The sequence below is a fragment of the Patiria miniata genome, unplaced genomic scaffold (genome assembly GCF_015706575.1).
Source record: "Patiria miniata isolate m_02_andy unplaced genomic scaffold, ASM1570657v1 HiC_scaffold_5, whole genome shotgun sequence".
Lineage (NCBI taxonomy): Eukaryota > Metazoa > Echinodermata > Asteroidea > Valvatida > Asterinidae > Patiria > Patiria miniata.
Window position 1 is genome coordinate 31,653,820 of NW_024037072.1, and position 16,271 is coordinate 31,670,090.

General features: G+C 38.7%; 1 protein-coding gene across 9 annotated transcripts in view; it reads right to left on the minus strand.

The window, feature by feature from the left end:
- Window positions 1-16,271, minus strand: part of LOC119740773 (regulator of G-protein signaling 7-like) — a 132,061-nt gene that overhangs the window by 30,037 nt on the left and 85,753 nt on the right. For 7 of the 9 annotated variants that reach the window (XM_038216189.1, XM_038216188.1, XM_038216193.1 and 4 more), the window contains exons 10-11: window positions 7,846-7,911; window positions 612-673 (exon numbers count right to left, since the gene is read on the minus strand). In XM_038216189.1, coding sequence (XP_038072117.1) covers window positions 612-673; window positions 7,846-7,911 — 128 coding nt within the window. The remainder of the gene's footprint in view (window positions 1-611; window positions 674-7,845; window positions 7,912-16,271) is intronic. The other 2 variants (XM_038216194.1, XM_038216191.1) reach the window with 1 other exon arrangement.

The window sequence follows — 16,271 nt, forward strand, 5'->3', positions numbered from 1 at the left end:
CCTCTCAATTCATATAAGCCATCTCATTTTATGGTACAAAAAGATGGTGGTGCTAATTTTGACCCGCTCATCAGCACAAGTAAGTCTGATGTAGTTCATGTTGATTTCAAGCAAACAATCAAAAGCGACTACAGATATTGAGAAGGTTGGTTGAAGATGATTTTGCTTTTTTTGCAAAGCCTGTTTTTCTTCACTGAGGCCAAAATATATTTCTGAAAGATCCATGCAAGAAAACATCACAGAAAATAACCTTTCATTTGGCACAACATGGCCATGTCACACCAAATGAAAGGTTATTTTCTGTGATGTTTTCATTTGTGTATTTCACTATTACATAAGTCAGTATTGCTGCAACCGGCTCATGTTTGTTAGCAAAGCAGGTCAAATTTCATAACATTGTATCAAGGGCCCTAGCTCGGTGCAATAAATAAACCATTAGAATTCTGCCGAGTGCCCAAGTTCAGTTGTGATGATGCAAACTAAAATATACACAAAACAAAATAATAACACAAAAGTTACCACAGCTAAAGGATTACATTAGCTGAGTGCATGCAGTGACAAAAGAAAATTTGTCTAATAGTTTTTTTTTCAAGAACACGTCTCCAACTTACAGTTCTGCAACTTTTGACGTCTTGTACTGTCTCTTTTCTAACCTCGCCTTCTGCATTTCAACCTGAAAGGGAACAAATTGAGGAAAACCTTTAAAATCAAGACAACTTTTCAAAGTAAAATAGCAGCAAAGTGTAACCCAAGACCAATAAACTGGGAGTTGCAATGTCAAATGAGTCGGCTTGTAATCTCTTAAAAATTGAAAATGCTATTGACCAGTGGAAGTTAGGAAGACAAGTATTCCGGAAAAACCCCGACAAGCCATAAAAATAATCATTTTAGTGCTTGAAAATACTTTCCATGCAAATAAAAAGTTGTTGATCTGACTTCATTATGATCAGGCTTGTCCAACATTTTAATAATTGTATTTATTTTGGCGTCTAGGCAGAGTTGTTGCCTTGTCCATCACAAGTTCATCACAAGTTCATCACAAGTTCATCACAATTTCATCACAAGTTCATCACAAGTCCATCACAAGTCCATCACAAGTCTCAAGTCAAGTCCCAAGCTCTACAAATGAACTGTGACAGACAGAACACCTCTGTTAGTGTTCATCCCCAATTAACTTGCGACTGGACTTGTCAGAGGACTTGTGACTTGCTTGTGACGACAGTTTTAATGAACTCATCTGCAATAGTGCAGTTGCGAATGGCAGAACCGGAGAGGTCACACGTTGCCATCGGTTCACGCTGAAGGCACACAAATGTATGATGGGCCCACCGATAATCACTAATAAAGTGTGATGAACTGACAAGGTATCCAATGATGCAAAGGTGCAGGAGCCCCTGGAGGTGAGCGTGTAGCCTCGGCCTACCAGGTGTCTCCCCTTGCCTACATCCCCCCATCCCCCCCCCCCCCCCAGCAACGACTGTAACACTCTACAGACCATGCTCCAATCTTACAATGCACACCCCTGTCCCAATGCTAGAGAGATATGATATGCTAATAAGATGACATTGAATAACTTCGTCCACTGAAGGGAGATTATTAAGCAGACTGCGGCAAAACAGAACAGGAATTGCAAGTTAGCATTGCCGCAAAGTGAAATTAATATTTTAACTACACTCATTCAGTTTTATATTTATAACCAAATTTTGAAATTTGTTTGAAGTTCCTCTGAGTGTATCGGCATCATCTCAAAATAACAATCATCTTAGATCAAACAAAAAATCCTACAGCTTAGAATGACCCTCTTACAATGTATCTGACCGACTGTAAATAAATCTTTAAAATTTGTGAGAGATTTTTTTCTTTTTTATAAAAGAAACATGAATTATATCTTTAGAATAACATCACTTCTTGAACACTGATTTACATTTCTTTTGTAAATACAAATTGTCGTCATCAAGTGAAAAATATCAAGTATACTGCAAGTATAAATCTCATGATCAAAGAAGAGAACTGAATAAGTTTCTCTGCATATTTTTGTTGGCATGCTTCCATACACGAGCCATGGTAGACTCCAGTTGGGAGCATGGGTTTGCTAGGTGTCAGCGACCTTAGCGCAGCCACCCAGGCTGTTATCTGACTGAGCAGGGGTCACACAAGAAAAAGATTTTTTTTTAAAGGAAGGGGAAAAAAATGAAAGGAAAAAAAGCGAGAGACCAGGCTGCCACTTAAGAGACCATCTTGCTTGGTTTGAAACAGTAAGCCAATCAATTTTGGCCGTCGAAGCACACCGTAGGCCTATTAGTTTAACATGTGCACGTCTGAATTTACAAAAGTGAGTCTCTTATGATTTAATGCCTTCATGCGATTGAAAATTCTTGACTGAAAAATCAAAGAACATTCCAAGGGAAGTCTTACTTGAAGATTTAGGTGTAAGACAAAAAAAAGGTCATAAACCAGTTCAAGTCGGATGACGTGAATACACGCAAAGGTTTTGCGGTATTCGGAACGGATGATGGTTAACACGCAACAAGCGAGGCCGGAAATATCTGTCTGTGACCCGCTTGCAGCGAGCGAGGCCGGAAATATCAGTGTCTGCTACCCGCAGATAACGGCCTGAACCCCTTTGAAATACCCATTTCCTGTGTTTTGTAAAAAAAAAAAAAAACTTTACGATAAAACCTCAGGATTTCAGATTTCAAAAAGGGATTCTTTCAAAATCCTGATATCAAAAAATATCTGGAAAAAAGTCCTGAAATCAGGAAAAAATCCTGGCAAAAAAATGCTGGCAAAAACAATCCCGGCAAAAACAATCCCTGCCAAACAATCCCGGCCAAAAAATCCTGGCAAAAAAAATGCTGGCCAAAAAAATCCCGGCCAAAAAAAATCTCGGCCAAAAAAATGCTGGCAAAAAAAATCCCGGCCAAAAAAATCAGGAAAATCCTGACAACTTTCTGCCGTAAACTTTATACAAATTGTAATTACAATGATGAAGATGATTTCAAAATAAGGCAAGCTTGGCTGCACTGCAGATGGGGGGCATGTTTGTTGTGTACACTGGTCCATCAACCAGGCACTCATCCATTTACGAAAATTTACGAATGCACTAGCTGTCCTAGTCGCGCACCGACATCATGCTTACGCACTTACTGCCAACACACCAACCCCCAAAGATATGAGACACCCGTATGAATATTTCCCACCCTATAGGCTTTGAAATTAATCGGCCTGGAATCTCATTAATCCCCCAACAGGATACCACTGGTTTCCTTACCCAGGAATCCAATCAAACAAATAATGCTGTTAAAACGAGGCGAAAAAAAAAACAAGAAGGGAACTCCAAGCGGTATTTGCTTAGTTAGCAGTATGTATGTATGTGCTTTTGCATACATTGGCAATGGTTTATGTATGTACTTATGTCTTGAGCACTACATGAAGATCAATACTACAGTAGCTATAAAGGAACACTATGGGTAGACGGGGACTGGCAAAAAAAAATGATTCATTTCCTCATTATTCAAGCCATCGCACAAGGAATGAGTGAAGTCTTGTAAAAGCGCCGGTATCCGCCACAGCTGGGCGCTCATGGCGTTGCCATAAAACGTCCGACCCTAACCAGCAATTATGCAGCGCATTATATAGTCGGAAATAAGTTCACAATTTATGTTGATAATAAGGAGACTCGTGTTAGTGAATATCCCACCCAAAGTTTTCATGGTAGGAATGATCAAAGTGTTTAGTTATTCATGCTCACCGTGACAACACGGGGAAAACTAATGGAGAGACTTTCTTTTGCTTTAAAATGAAGAAAAACGACTCGGAATGCCTCAAATTTGTTTGAGGGAAAACCAAGAAGTTGCTCTAATTGTGGTGACACATGACAATAAAGAGTGTATGATCTTCTTATGTCTACACTTCCTTCTGTGACACATTTCTTAACAATTCCTGCAATTGCAGGACAATACACCAGCAGAAACTTGCCGATATTCTATGGTGAACGACCGGAGACAGTGACAGTTTCGAAAGTGTTTACATAATAACAATTTCTGGTGAATCTGATTTTAAGAAGTCAGAAATTTTCTGCATATTTCAGAGAATTGGAAAGCGTTGTCAATTTTTTTTTTTCCAACTTCCACCAAACGTCTTTCTCTGCAGGTTTCCATTGTCTTGCTAGTTTTACTCGGACGTCTTCTCTCCCTATTGAGACTCCACTTGACATTAAGAATGCCTGACGAAGCTTTCCGCATCGTTCAAAGTACACCTGCATTCATTCCAATTATTCATCTCCGAACGTGATTAAAAGCTTTAGCTTGCGGTGACACCTCAGGGTCGCAAATGGAAATAAGCCTGAAGTATTATTGCCCACTTTCCTAATCCCCACGGCTGGATTCATCTGATTAACGTTTCAAGACATGATAAAATATGGAAAAGAAACAACGCAATGCGATGAGAACTGGAGAATATTTTCCTAAATTTTCAAGATATAAACGAAGAGATTCAAAGCTGAATTCAAACAATATACATACCGGGGTATATGTAATACATTCAGCTTTGGAGTATATTTCATGTAACCCTATGTTTCACGATGAAAAAGCAGAAGCGAATCTAGAGGGGTGGGGGAGGGGTGGGAAGAGGGGTGGGGGAGGGGTGGGAAGAGGGGTGGGGGTGGGGTGGGGGAGGGGTGGGGGTGGGTGGGAAGAGGGGTGGGGGTGGGGTGGGAAGAGGGGTGGGGGAGTGTGTGGGGAGGGGGAATGTGGGAGATGGGGATATGGGCGCTGGGATGGTGTAAGACATCCCCCAATTAATAGTTGGCAACATTTTAGTTGGCAAAATTATGTATTTGTCGGCAAATACAATATTTATACTGCAACAAGTAGTACCATCTTTATTACTTGATACAAATAGTGTCCAAGATTGTCTGCTTTGAACAGCGCACCACTGTGACTGGGATGTCAACTAGGGAAGGGTATGCTTTTATCATTATATAGAATTCCACCTTAATGCTGCCCTCTTTTGTCAGACAATCATGAAGATCACAGGCCATATATTATGTACATTTATGTACATGTATGTTCTCGTGTACTGCTGCAGTTATTATTTTGGGGGGTTATCTTTGATTGACCTTTGCACTGTCATCGCAAAGACTTGCACTTAATTATCTGGACAATTATTTCACATAAGAGATTCTTGAAATTAAAGGTCTCCTGTGTTCTGCTGTATATGAAAAAAATGTGTCTTATCAGGCAGTTAATCTAAGATTCAACCTCAGCAACTGGGTTCAAGGAAATAAATAAGGCACTCATGGGGTTGGGGATGGGGGGTGGCGATGGGGGGGGGTTGGGGATGGTTGTGGAACATTTGCCCCATTTCCAATTTTAAACTATGCAAGAAACAACGTTGAATAAATGTCTAGCTATTTGAGTCTACTCCTTAGTCAGTTTAAGGTGTTCTGTCACAAGTCACTTGCTAGCACAAGTTGCCCCGTGGATTACAGAGCACTTATACAAAACAAGTAAGATTTGAGGCTTTGAAAACAAGTAAGATTTGAGGCTTTGCATGGTGGAGATACTAATGAATGAAAGGTTTACGGAAACACCATGGGGGAATAATTTCTCAAACTAAGAGAATGGTTCTGAAAAGAACCAGAGGTATAAACTCGACGTTCCAGTCAATACGCTCCGACTATTTTCAGGAGAGTGCCTAAGCTTTAAGAAAGTAAACTCATAAGTACCAAATGTGAAATCGATGTAGTGTAAAGTTGCATCCTGTGCGGATGCCAAGTACAAAACTTATCTAAAGAGGGGAAAGGAATTTGACGGCACAGTCCATCACATTAACTGTGAATATTACTTGTCTATTTCTGTCTCTGCCGATGAGTGCCCAATCCGCCACACAATCAAACCAATCAAAACTTAATTCACATTTACACCGGCCGGTATGTGTATAATCTTTCCGCATTATCATTGCAATGAGACATAAATCAATGTTCCCGCATATGCACGCTCCGTGACGCACACCTTCCAAAAAAAGAAGAAGAGAGAACGAAAGAAAGAAACGTGGCCTTTCCAACTTGGAAGCACGGCGGTTCCCGGCACAGCCGGAGTCACCACTTTAAGGAATTGGGGATCTCATTATCGGAATGGGACGGGTCAACAATGGCCATTTCCGATGAGAGATATGCACTGAATTGCCGATGCCATACACACACACATTTATAGCCACGCATACGCGGCGTACACTGGCATATGTGAAGTCTGTGAACGGATCGGTCTGCACGAGCCTGTTTAGCATTTACACTGTAGGCAATACAAACCCACGGTAACTAGGTCAGGCATGGTAGTGCAATGTACATGTATAGAAGAACAGCAGGTTTTTTTTTTAATGTCTCGCTAATGCAATTGGTTTTCAGCCACTGACAGTAGGGGGATAAAAATGAGATCTTCGTTAGCCTGCAACTGCTGCCTTTTTCCTCTTAGAGAATTTTTTCTTCATAGATTTGATACGAAATTAGACTTAAATAAGCCTAAATTATCCATCCCTGTTTTGTTTGAACTCATTACATTTCTTCTTCACTATTTACGACATAAGTAGCTTAAATTGCATCCTTCAGCCTTGCACAATTTCACGTACCTCTGCAAATTTGGAAAGCCAACGATGAGACATATTAAATCTCTTTTTGATGCAGTCCGTTTGTAACCATTTGGCCCCATGTGTTCACGCACACGCACAAGTCTGCACACAATTTTATATTGCATGCCATTGGGGAGAGACGTCAGCTTTCCTTCAACTCACTTCTGGTGTGATTTTTTGTTATTTCAAAGTTGACGAATTGTTTTGTTAAACACAGTGCCAAATACAGCTTCCGAACTGAAAAATGTCATTAGATATTCTCGTACACAAACTACTGCCCATCTTAGAGTTCAAAGTTCAGCTTCTAATGAAGGGAAACGATGCAAAGGAATATGTTATACCGCTAAGGATTCATAATCTAGCTTTGAGCTTTAAAAAAGCTTGGCAAGATATTTCTCCTTTTCATGAAATTTGATTTACACAAAAGAAAGCTTATCAATTCTGCAAAACAATTTTAACCCATTTGCAAAGTGTATGGTATTGCATTGCATTTATTTACACTGATTGAATCCATAAACCATACAGTGCTCGGATGGTTTTTCGGGCAAATTTCGTTCAAATTTTCCATTTGTATAAGCAAAATTGTAATGCTTGATATAAAAAAAGTGACCTCTGAGATCTTTTTCTCTATGAGTGACTTTCAAAGGTTTTTATTGGCCCCTTCCTCCATCCCCTGTATAAAAAAAATGGAAGGAAAAAAAAACCCTAACCAATCTGGAAAAACAGAACTTAGAACAGTTACTGACTCTCGCCAAGTGGGAAAAACAAAAGAAATAGAGTGGGCTGAAAACGGTGGTAACAACCTTTTGAGTGAAAACATCATCAGAAAGGACTCGTTAGTTCCGTTGAACTTTTTTCTCATTTCCTTAGAACCTCTCCGCTAATAAATGGACTGATATGTGAAACAATATTTTTCAGTTTGTAACACATTCAATGGGTTTCTTTGGAGTAGTTTTCTTAATGTCTGATATTTCCTCCCACGTAAAAACACTGGAAGTTTAGGCTACTCTCATGTCTTCTCTCTACAGACACCTCCAGGCCAAACAAAACTACAAAACTACAAAGCTCAAGGTATACGAAGAAGCCTTGGGTTTTAATTGTCAGGTCTCTCACGAAGAAAACAATGAATTTAATACGGCAGTGCCTTGAGCAAGTTGCCCAAGTAGGCGCAGGCGGTTCGTCAAACGAAAAAAATATAACCAAAGAGAGATGGCCTACCTTGCGCTTGATGAACAAGATGGGTGAACAACATGCAAAGTGCAGATGCTCATGATGAGATGCATCCTGTATTGAGGAATGGGAGTGGGTATAAAATGGGTGGGGATGGGTGGGATGGGTTGAAAGATATGAGGATGAAATGGGCAAGTGGTTGTAGGGGTGGGTATAATTGGGTTGGATTGGGGGGGGGGGATGGGTTGTATGGATGTAGATAGTGTAGATGGTGCAGTATGGTTGGGTTGGGGGTGGAGGAAGATTGAGGCAGGTGGGGTAAGGAGATTTAGAATATTGCAAAGGCACAGGAATAGAATGGGTTGAGTGGGTGTAAGAGACCAGACAAGGAGAGTAAAGGGTTGTGAAATTGGGTGGATTCGGTTATGGGGAGGAATAATTGGTACGTGTGAGGCCAGAAGAAGAGGGATGATAAAAAGTGAGGAGGGGTAAGTGATGAATGAGGGCATGAAACGAGGTAGATATAATGGCGAGGGGTAGTGGGGGAGTAAGCGTTGCAGGGAGTGAGGGGGTTGTAGGAGGGTACGGTCGGAAACAGCATTTAAAGCAGAGTTTGACGTCAGGAATTATGGGTGCAATGCAATAGATGACAGGGTGGTAGACATACATGCACGACATCAACCAAGACATCAACCAAGCAGCACATTGAACAGAAAAACAGAAAGATATGTAAAGACAAGGAACACAGGGTCAAAGTGAATGAGAGAAAAAAAGGGAACACACGTAGATGATTGACGGTGAAATAACAAACAAATAGAACAAAGGCAGACACAATTGGCCAAATGATTTAAAATTAATGCCAAAATTAATTTAAAGAGTTTAATACCAGTGGGTGGACCAACAGAAGGATAAAAACACAGAACAATGTTAAAATAACAAAAATAAATAAATAAAAGTAACAGAAACAATTGATACATGAAAATTGGATTTAGGAAAAGTGGAGAAATGGAGAAAAAAAGGGAAGTATAGAAGGCATTGCAAAGTTTTTAAAAAATGTAAGTGTTAAAGGGCACGAGAAAAGGCAGATGTTTTGGGGGACAGAGTGGTTTTGAGAGTTAGAATCAAGAAAATGGGGAACAGGAAGAAAGGTTGGGGGTAGGGGGGGAGGTGGAGTGAAAAAGAGAAAGGCAATGATTAAAATGGGCAAAACTTCAAAGAAAAGTTTTCTTTGACTTTTAAGAAATGGGTTTAATCGTCTTCAACCAGGTTTGCTCTCTTTGTTCAACTTGAGAAATCAGTGATTGATAAATCTTACACTTACTTACACTAGGGTTACACTTGTGTAGTATTTTGGTGACTTTTTTTTCAGTGTTAACGAACCTATTGTTGTGCAACTGACTTATTAATATTTGTTAACGGCTACATTACATGGATAATACCATATCTGAATCCACATTGATTGTTCAAAGGGCCCATGCATATCATTGTTTGAATGCAATCCTTGAAAATGCACCTTTGTGTCTCATTTAATATTCTTTTCAATTTTTGTTTTGCAATTTTAAAGGACATGTTGGTGCTTTTTGGTTTTTATGTTAATGAAAATGTCCATACTCGTGAGCAAAACTGTGATGTCATTCCGGGCAAAAACTCTAATGTTACAGCTATTTCAGCACAAAAGTGCTAGAAGTTGGATATTTTGCTGTCGTACATGTTCTTTTCTTTGGTAATTTGTTATTGTGTAAGTACATGGCAGTAAGCCAATGAGTAAACCTTTCTCACAAATGTTTTCAATGAACACATTTTGGGTTCACAATTTGAACAGAAAACCCCTAAACTGAAGTGTATCTTCCTACAATGACATCCCAGCAACAGCTCCCTCAGTTGTCCGGAAAAGCATGGAATTTTTTTAATGTTTAAAGAAGTGCACTTTTCAATCAAATGAACCTAAAAATGATGTCAAATTGTTTTCATACATGTGAGAGGAGTAGAAAGTTGCACAAAATGTGTTCTTAAGAACAATTCCTTGCTTGGCCCCTTTTATTAGCAGTGACACTGTCGGTTACTTACATTACAATTTGTACCTGATCTATCCCCCTCCCTAAAAGGTTGATTCTTTCTTCTTAATGAGACATGTTCATTGTTCTTTTATTTGATACAAACATTGTTCTTATGGTACTTTTATGATAAAACAACAAGAAGTGTATTGCTTCAAATGAGTCCTGACATTTTATCAAGGAACTGACCAACATTTCTAGTTTTCAAAGAGGAAATGAAAATGGGTTATTTTCCTATTTCAAAGCTTAATTGGCAACTAGACATTTTGGAACAAAAATAATAGCCATTATCCCCATAACCTGCATCTACCTTTCATTAATTGTAACCATGAAAAGAAATATACAATACACGCACATGTACATGTACGTTTACACTCTATGGTGGATCAATGGTGGATATCTGTAATACATTGACAATTGTGAATATTACAGTGAAAGCAAAATTGAATCTGTGAGAGAAAAGTGGCATTAATAATTTGATTCAGGTTTGACATAGAACAGACTGGAGTTCATTTTTTTTTAATAAAAGAAAATCACTTTTTAAGTTGTTGACTAAATATGTCTAAAAATCATGCTTAAGCTCACTATGTGAATGTAGTCTAGTGAGAAATATCTCTACAACTAAATGGAATGAAATCTAGATCTAATACGTGCAAAGTCTATATTGCATCTAGCATAAAATGAAAAGCATGCAGAGATTAGGTAAAGAAATCAGACCTTGGTTTTTTTCATAGTGAATACATTAAAATGATGATTTCAAACTCTGAGGAGTTCAAACAATTTCTGCATACTTGTAGATTTGCGTAATAATGCTCTTAACAATGCTGAACCATTGTGCTCATATGTGTTAACCTGAGTGCATGTTGATGGTTTCATGAAAAAAAAAATGCTCAACGAGAGAAGGACACTCTGAAATAAATCTGATACGTAATGAAAACTTCCTTATCTGCAAGAAGTTGGGAGGAGTAAGGGGGTAAAATTGAAGAAAGAAAGAAAGAAACAAACAAACGAACAAAATGAAAGGAATATAAAAAGTATGGAAGAAAATCTCTTGACATTCCACATGATACATTTGTGTAAATCTTCGGCATTCCACTAGCTCATGCACACAATAAGACACAATGCATACCGGTACATATCTTGGACAACACTAAGGAAAGGGGTAGTTTTTTTCCCAAAAGGGGGCTGATTTTCAAAAATGTTACAATGTACAGCTCACAAAACTACCTACATTGTACCCCAACAAAAACGACCAAAGTACTATTCTTTGATAACCAATTTTACAACTTTCATATTTAATCTATGAAAATCTAAACAAGTTGCAAATCCCCACCCCCACAACAAACTCCCACCCCACCCCAATTTTGTTACAAATCCCCTATGAATTTTACCGACAACTGCTCCCCAGTTTGATATGCCATGGAGACGTCCTAGTATCCCACAAATACTACCCGAGAGTCAACAATATGTGAGAATCTATCCCAACAGGGGACTCAACATTTTGCCAATGTTGTATCAAGTCAGTAGCAATACTTGGGCATGTGCACATGCTTCAGAAATTACTGTGGACAGTATGAAGGAGTCTAAGGGCACTTTGTACATGCCAGGAAATGAGGAAATAATTCCGGCCCTTTGATGAAGCTGCAGAATGTGACGTCAATTTGCCAAATAATCAGTTCCTTTCTTTCGTCGCAGTGAACTACAAGTACATGTAGCCGTTATTATTTTGAGTTTAGTATGGCATCCATGAGAATTGGGTCAGGGTTGGTCGGGCAGGGGTCCTGGTTTATAAGAGTGACGGTAGACTCAGGGTACAAGACCACAGAGCATGAGACGCCGATGAGGTCTGTGCAATGACTGTGCCAATATGAGATGCTGGGTGAGACAGTGCCATGCTTTTGACATGCATGTGCATAGATTGCAGCATTAGTTGGTATACATGTACATCCTCTCGGCCGACCGTGCTAACTAATGTAATTAATTCCGGTGGCATTAACTACATGTATTCACGTCAGGATTCATTACGACATGTTATTACTTCGGCGGCAATGGCGCAAACTGCTGATTAGAGGTCAAGTGTTCCAGGGACAAAGCAAAAAGGGAATTATCTTATCGTTCTACTGAGCTAACAGGCAATCAATTGTGAAACATTCACACATTCAAACACGATTAACAACCTCCTCTTTATAAGACCAAAAAAAACCCCAAAACAACCAAAAACGCAAAATGCCTTTGTAATTATACTTCATGTACATTGTATGTTGATACAACATGAACAAACATATTCATGACATATTCTTGCCGATTCAGGACAGTATTTCATTAGAACTCTGGACGGTTTTCAAGGCATCGTAAACGTTCATACAGTATTTTGTAGTAAATGTACCAGTACATGGAGTGCAAAAACATTTGCAATTCACTTCTGAATGAAAGAACGTGGACCAGAGAATTCATGCATCTCGGGAAAAATAACAACACTCATTCAAGAAACTGTGTTGGTGTATACACTGAATCCGGACTACGTACGTTTGACACTGTATTCTGATAATGAAAACTCTGGAAAACTTGCAGTGATCACAAAATTCAGGGTTCAAAATGTGGACACAAATTCTCAATTTCTTACCAAAATGACCAAAAAAAATACAAAAATAAGTCTACACACTTAAGGTGCAATGCTGTAGCCAGACAGTGTACGAAGAACGCTGCCAATATTTTATTCTCAATGCTTTTTTTTTTTTCCAAACGCAAGGAATTTCCAATTTCAAAATGCTGACAGCTCGACACGAGGTACATTTTGTAGGCCTAATGTATCCACAAAAATGTGCAACAACACAAGAGGGTGAAATACGCGTTGCAATGCTAAATATATAATAAATAAATAAACAAGTAAATATATAACATAACAATGCAGAATTTGAAACAAAGTGAAATTTTCCCAGGTTGGCTGAAAAATGTGCAACACTTTTTATATGTATACTCGGTGTTGAGACTGTGTATACAGTGTAAGACTGGACAATTAAGATGGCTTAGGTGGATTGTTATTGTGTAAAAAAAACCGCATGGGCATGTATATATGTACATATCACTTACGAGTGTACGTATACAACGTCAGTGCATCATGCACGCATGCATGCACGCACACACGCAATACATGAGCAGACAATTCGCTAGGTCTAAGCCACCAATGGTTGGTGACACGGCCGTGTGGCGGGAAAAAAAGGGGGGGGGGACCTAGTGCACCACACAACGACGTGCCGGCTGGAATGCTGCCAGGCACGCGCGTGTCGTCATGGCCTGTTGTCATGGCAACCACATTTCCTTCAGGGCAGAAAACATGCTGCATCAACACATACACCCAGACTTTTCAAAGGAAAACAACTGCAAACAGAGAGACAAAAGTAGCATCCGTTTCAGCCAAAAAGAGAAGTCAAAAAAATGTGAGGCAAAAAAATTAATGCGATTATGATGATCCTACACCTAGAAGTACATGTAAACAAATCAATAGGATCACAACACAGTGAAGCAATTTTCATAAATTCATCTGAGGAGGATCTGTTTCTTTTAAATTGATGTTGGATTGAAACATATACATGTATATCAGAATATATGGCTCGAACGATTGTTGTATTTCTGGTATCGTTACTTGGTACTTGGTTGGTGGTCCTCCGAAATATTCCATCTAGGGAATTTAAACTGGAGGTTAATGTTTAGAGTAATCTCTAAAACTTCATATCATGGAAAACTGCTCGTTACACAGCCCGTGGGCTGGTATTGTCAGTTACTCTTGTGAAAATATATCAGACAATGGATTGAATTGAATTTTTTTAACCTCTTGTTCTGTGCCCCCGCAAAAAAGTTTGTACAAACTTTGCACGAATGACAAAAATAAGTAACTGGAAAAAGTCACAAATAAATGAGTCTTTCAGACAAATTCAACCCCCCTCCAACAAAATACATGTACAAGAAACTCAACATGCCAAGAAAAAAAGCCCCCCCCCCCCCCAGCTGGGTAAGGTTCAGGCATATTTATAAGCAGCATAAAGATGGCAAATGTTGACAAGCATTGCTTACAAAAAGTGAAAATGAAATATTAATTGACTATTAACTAAAACAAAGGACGGTATCAAGCAATTTTTGTTCCCAAGCCCATCCGAAACAAAATAGGAGTACAGTCACCATCAAGTGAGTTAGAATCTTAATACAATGAAACTTCCTCAAAGAGTACTTGTAATACAAAAAGAAGGAGAAAAAAAAACATCCATAATACCGGTACATGCACTAAAGGAGAAAGCTGAAAAAAATTGCTGAGAATAATTTAATAATAACAAGAAAATTGTTGAACCCTGGCCGGATACGGAACGACACAAGGGGAAATTTCCTTCTTTTTTTCTGTCGATCTTTGTATGTTTCTTAAGTCTTTCTCTTCGATAGGCAGCAGGGGTTCGAACAAGCACGAGATTGGCATGACAGCATAATGCCATTCTTTCCCCTTTTCATTTCTTTTTTTTTTTTACCGTCCCAACCAACGTCAGTGGATGATAACAGGCCTTGAACTTGTCAGGCCGACTGTTTTTCTTTAACGCGGGCTGCCTCAAATTGCGGCTGTTGCCTGACTGTAACTTGAGATCATTTAAATTCTCGGCTATTATTTCTTGTCACATTGCTGTGTATTAGTGTTGGAATGGTCACTGACATGGTGTGCATTTTTTGGTGCATGTGTTTGGTAGGGGGCCACGGAGAGTCGTGAATATTTAAAAAAAAAAAAAATTAGTTTTCTCATCTGAAGACTTCACTGTTATTTCTCTGTCTACAAAAAACAAGGCTATTAAATATATAAACAAAAACAAAACAAAACAACCTCCCCCTCTACCCCCCCCCCCCCTAAAAAAAAGTGAACAGGTAAAGCTGAAAAATCAATGTTTAAAATTTTCACCCCACGAGTACGGGGAAAATGTAATATGTGGACAACAACATACTTTCAAGAAAAATGTTGTTAGGCATGCGTGTGACATTCATGTAAAAAAACAAAATCTAAAAGAAAAATGAAAAAAAAAAATTTCACAGGAAAAGATGGATCAAGTGATAAGGATGTCATTGTGTAAAGGTCTTGTCTCCTGACTTCACCAGTGGTAGGGACTTGGCAAATCTACAGTGCATTAGTATATATCTAAATTGTTCATACAAAGTGGTCCAAAAAATTTGTTATAAATTCTTTTTATTTTTCAGAGGCAGATTTCTCAAAATTGAAGAGAAATGTTGAAACTGTTTTAAGATATTCCTAAACTACAAGATCTTGGTCATATATGGTGAAAACGGCGATGAAAATAAAGCTCAAGTTAAGAAATAGCGGCCTTTTACAGAAGAATGGTCAAACACTAGTTTGTACACGTCTATGGCAGTCATGTAGACCTAATTAAAATTATCGTAGTTCTTTGTGCGTGCAGTGCTATTGTGTCTTTGACCATATCTCATAGACTAGCGTGTGGATAAACTGGTTTTTGACCATCTTTCTTTAAACAATTGCCATTTCTTAATTAGGCTTTATTTTCACCGCCGTTCTCACCATATACCACAAAGAAGCTGTAGTTTAGGAATATCTTGAACCAATTTTAAACATGTCTCCCCAATTCCAAGAAATCTGCATCTGAAAAAGTGTAAACCTGGACCACCCCTATACTTATATATATTTTTTATTAATTCAGAAACTGCAAATGAAGTAGCTGGTGTAGAGATGGGTTTAGTCCAAAGTATTTTGTTTGAAAATCTTGTGTTTTCATAAAAAATTAAATGGAAAACTCACTGGCCGGGTAGACAATAATTAATTAAGTTATTCATATCAATATCTTAAATGAGGGATTTTTGGTCCTTTTTTCCATTAGGGAGATAGAATTGGGTAAATTTGCTCTTATTTAAGTATCACTTCAAATCCCCCCCCCCCACCAAAAAACAGAAACAAAACTGGTTGCTTTAAATGACATTTTCTCACCCACAATTTTTTGATAGATACCTACATGAACGACTCTTTTTCAGCACAGTTAACCTGTACAGTTTTTCTAATAAAAGCGGATCGCACTACATGAAGCAAGCTATGCCTTCAAGGGCCAAACTGAGTATTTCCACAAAAAATTCCTGCCAGACCTTTCGACCCGACCGAGCGGCTGGTTTCTACATGCCATAGGTCTAACACATCCAATTTATGTTTATCCATAGCCCCTGGCGACGGATCAACTAAGTTAGAACTGTTCTTGTGCTAATGAAATGTGGATAGCCGCAGCCCTACTGCAATACAGATTGCAGCGCCCGATACGCCAGGCTCTGAACAGAAGCTGGATTTTAAAGGGAATATATGTAACATTTGCAAACATCATTTCATCATTTAGACTGTTAGTGAATGATAGTCTAAAGGATCCTGCAAAATCA